This window comes from Gavialis gangeticus, unplaced genomic scaffold, assembly GCF_001723915.1.
Source record: "Gavialis gangeticus isolate Ggan-Ray unplaced genomic scaffold, GavGan_comp1, whole genome shotgun sequence".
In the NCBI taxonomy this organism is placed as follows: Eukaryota; Metazoa; Chordata; order Crocodylia; family Gavialidae; genus Gavialis; species Gavialis gangeticus.
In genome coordinates this window covers 54,364,660-54,368,619 of record NW_017729034.1, presented here as the reverse complement: position 1 = coordinate 54,368,619, position 3,960 = coordinate 54,364,660, and the positions used below count along the sequence as shown (strand labels likewise).

The 3,960-nt window shown below is 39.0% G+C and overlaps 1 protein-coding gene across 7 annotated transcripts in view; it reads right to left on the bottom strand.

Moving 5' to 3' along the window:
• Positions 1-3,960, bottom strand: part of SIPA1L2 (signal induced proliferation associated 1 like 2) — a 324,678-nt gene that overhangs the window by 63,568 nt on the left and 257,150 nt on the right. For all 7 annotated transcript variants that reach the window (XM_019526878.1, XM_019526880.1, XM_019526883.1 and 4 more), the window contains one exon: positions 1,834-2,091. In XM_019526878.1, coding sequence (XP_019382423.1) covers positions 1,834-2,091 — 258 coding nt within the window. The remainder of the gene's footprint in view (positions 1-1,833; positions 2,092-3,960) is intronic.

Here is a 3,960-nt window from a genome sequence, read left to right as displayed (position 1 = left end):
TGTTTGCTATACCCTTCCTGCCCCATCTCAATGACTTTCCCAGCCCACACTTCTTCCCAGTCCATCTTAAACAACACTGCATTTGTTTCAGGCCTCCTGGAATCTCTCCTCCAGTTCCCTTGTCTGACTACTTACATAGTTTTGCCGGTAAAGATAAAATGTCTAAGAATACTACTTACCCTTCTTTTGTGCCACAGACTCTGGCCCTAAACTAAGCCCAGATCATTTGCTTTATTCCATTTGTCCACTTCAAGCCTTCTACCTTGCCACTCTACAAAACCCTCATTCATTAGATACTATCCCTCTCCTCTAAATCCCTTTTCAAAACCATGTCTCCTCAACCATTTTTCCTTTTTCTCATTGTTAAGGCTTCACATATTGTCACATCTGAACTCCTGCACTGTCTCATCTTTAATGGGCTTGTTCTATTTAAGCTACCCTGTCCTGAAGAGCTTACAGTGAATGGCCTATAGTATTTGAGGCCTCAGTCCTGCAAACAGGTTTGTATGTGCTTCACTTCAAGTTTTGAACATACGTTTCCAGGAGTGAGGCTTAGGCTGGTAAAGTGCTGTGGAAATGAACAGCATTAATGAAGGTTTAATAAAATAATTAAGCACTGTATCCTAACAGAGCTTCACAGATTCACAAAATTACAGTTATTCAATACAACTACCCTATTTACATTGGACTTTAACAAAGATTACCAGAATGAGTCAGCAGGGAGAGTTTAAGTCATCTAATATTAAGTGCGGTTACAGAAATGCTTTTTTTGACACAAGATGTAAAATATGTAAGCTATTAACTTAGAACCTGCCTTCCCCACAACATGAATTCTTAAGCACAAGTGTTCAAATGTGTATTTTTATTACTAACGGTGTATTTTGTATCATTTAAAACACAGAGGAAAGACAATTTATTCTTAAAAATGGAAAACTGATGTAGCTGCTATAAAAACTTTATGATTTTCAGTGGAATTTCTCAGAACTGAAAATGTAAAAAACACATTGTGGATTTTTATACTAATTTGAGATTTCAGTCCTACAATCTGTTTTGCCTGGAGATTAGGAACTACATTGCTTAGGGGGAAAGGGCATAAGGGAGATATAATTACAAACAATAAAGAAGAAATGAATTGGAAGACTGCTGTTCAAGAAACATTTAGTTATTACTAATTTAAGGGTCAAACACATTTAAATCCCAAGCTTTTAATTTTTTTTTATTTCTGTCTTTTTTCAGAAAGTATGATTAAATCAGCGTTGTTTTAACTTAAAAAAAATAATTCCCCATATTTTAAAAGACCGTATATTTTCAAATCACAAGTTTTGCTTTGTTTAACTAAAAGAAAAGTATAAAGCCTGGTAATGAGTAACAGGACCTTCTGAAATTGCACCATAATGCAATGATGAGATTAAATCACTCATTTTGTGACGGATGGATTTGTTCTCTTCAGGCATGTTATTTATTTAAAGAGGTTTCCATAATGTCCTTGCGTGTACCTTGTTTTAGAGTTGTAGTAGTCAGTCAATCTCTGTTTCAATTAATAAGGGACTGAGGGGGATGGTTGTTTATGCTCCTGGGTAGAGTCATGAATACTACACACGCTTTTCCCTGTCATTACTAACACTGAACATCACTTGTTTCTGCCAAAATAAAGCCATGGGTGATCACTTGGGAGCCTAATCTTAAAATGCAAATGACTGTTAACCCCCACACAAACAATGTATGAAAACCTGCTGAGGACCTTAAAAAGTAACTTCATACCAAGGCTAGAAACGGAGGTTTTTAAGTAAGGGATTTAAGAAAATGACTGGAATTAAAGGGTGGGTGTATTACCTAGCACCATCTGGCAGTTTTCTATCAAAGGAAGTGCTGCGAGGAATGGCTGTCTGAGCCTGCTGGAGAAGCTGCTGGCATTGCAGTCTGTCAGATGTTCCTAGGATTGGAGAGGCACGAGAGAGAGGCTGCCCAGCAGGAGTCGGCACCCGATGCCAAGTGGTATTCCTCCTGAAGGGGGTTTTATACTCACATGGGGTGCCTTCGCTGTCAAGTTTATACTCTACCATGGGGATTCGGCACAGTTCTGAACAACCCCTGCAGGACAAATAAAAATGCTGATAAGCCTAAATCAGAGGGGAGGAAAATCTTTCTTCTGTTAAAAGTATGTGTATATTTTTTCCTTAACAGGCCCGTACAGCATCACATGGTTCTTGCATACTTTTGGGGTGGAGAGGAAGGAGAGAGGAAAAAAACACTGGTTTAAAAAAAAATAATTTGAACTAAACATATTGCTGCTATGCAGGAAACATATTAAAATGTCGTTCAGAATGATAAAGTTATAAGCTGCTGAAAGTTGATCTATGCCTTAAAAAGTTCACATATTACAAAATAGTAAAAAAACAATGAGGTTACATAGTTAAGCATTCAGAGGTCAGGAAATGCTACTTGTTTTTAAGCCATTTTCTCTCACTGCCTTCATGTATATAGATCCTAGTAGAAGTCAGGTTACATAGCCACACAAATTTTCAATGCATATAATATTATATACGATTAAAAACAGACCATTTACCCAATACCCTTAGATTGCAAGTAAGTAGTATCAGTTACTTGTCAGTGTATGCCAGAGCTTACTAAAACCACCTCTATGAAAAAGGCACACAGTCATTCTAATACAACATACTACAGATTAACTATAAACAAAGAAATAGTGAAAATGCAGTTACAAACACACAAGTACAGACTCACACACACACTTCAGAAAGCTGTAGTTAGTAACACCTGCTTGCTGCCTTATTTAATAAACTGATCCTAAGCAAGGTCTTCACTGAAAACATATGCCCATCACTTCTGACTCAAAATATATTTTTAGAGAAATGTAAAAACTTACATAATGTGTTCAGCAAACACTAAAGCACGTAAGTAACTTTACAGAAGGCAGACACCTTGTTACACTACATGGACTAGCCATTTGTGTTGGCTTGTGTCGTGAAATGATTATAGGATCAAAGATGAACGCATTTTCATTTAAAATGTTCCAGGAGATATACAAAAACTGAAAATGGTACAATAGGTTTACAAGACCGCTGAAAAACTGATTCTGAGTTCAGCAGTAGCTGCTATGCTCTCTATCATGTCTCTGATGAACATGTTCAGCCTAAGGTTGCAGGGGCTAAATACATCTTTCCCTGTAAATATTCCTATATTACAGTAGAATTGGAACATGGGAATGCTTCTTCAGCTGGTCTGCAGGCCAGGGCCAATGCATGGGTCCAGGTGCAGGGGCCTGATCTGCTGTGCAGGACCCAAGGCCACAGCTGTGTGCTGTCCCCCTCTGCTGTGCAGGGCCATGCCATACAACCCATGGGACTCTCTATGTGTCCAGAAGTTTAGCAGTGAGGGAGTGGTAGCAGCACTAATTTTTGCAGGTGTTGCAGAGCGGCAGCAATTAAAGCTACTACCACTCCCCCACCACCAAAATGTCCAGATCTGTGAGAAGCCCCACAGGCTGGATGACAGCTCTGCAGGGCATACTTTGAGCACCACTGGACTGGAACCACTGGAGCCAGGATTCCTGAGTTTCAACATTTCTCTGCTGTCAAAGGAACTCTAGAATCCACTCATATGTTTCAGTTCCAAACTGTGCCGATGAATCACAGCTCCACACGGTGAAGTTCTCTCTCTGCCAGATGCACACATCCTACATATGTCAGAACATTAAAAGTGCCCAATTAAGGAAGTGTCAGCATTGAGGTTGTCCATACAATCTTAGGTCTTGGACTTTTACATTTTTAGCAAGAAATATGCCCTTGTAACCCTGCAAAAAAGCAAGTATATAAGCATTTAAGCACTTTTTGTGGAAGAAATATTAGGTCTTTGAAACAGAAACTTTTCAGCAGCATGATGATTACTGGTGCCACATGTAACCCGTCTATTTCTGGGCAGTGACACAGAGCATGCCTCTGT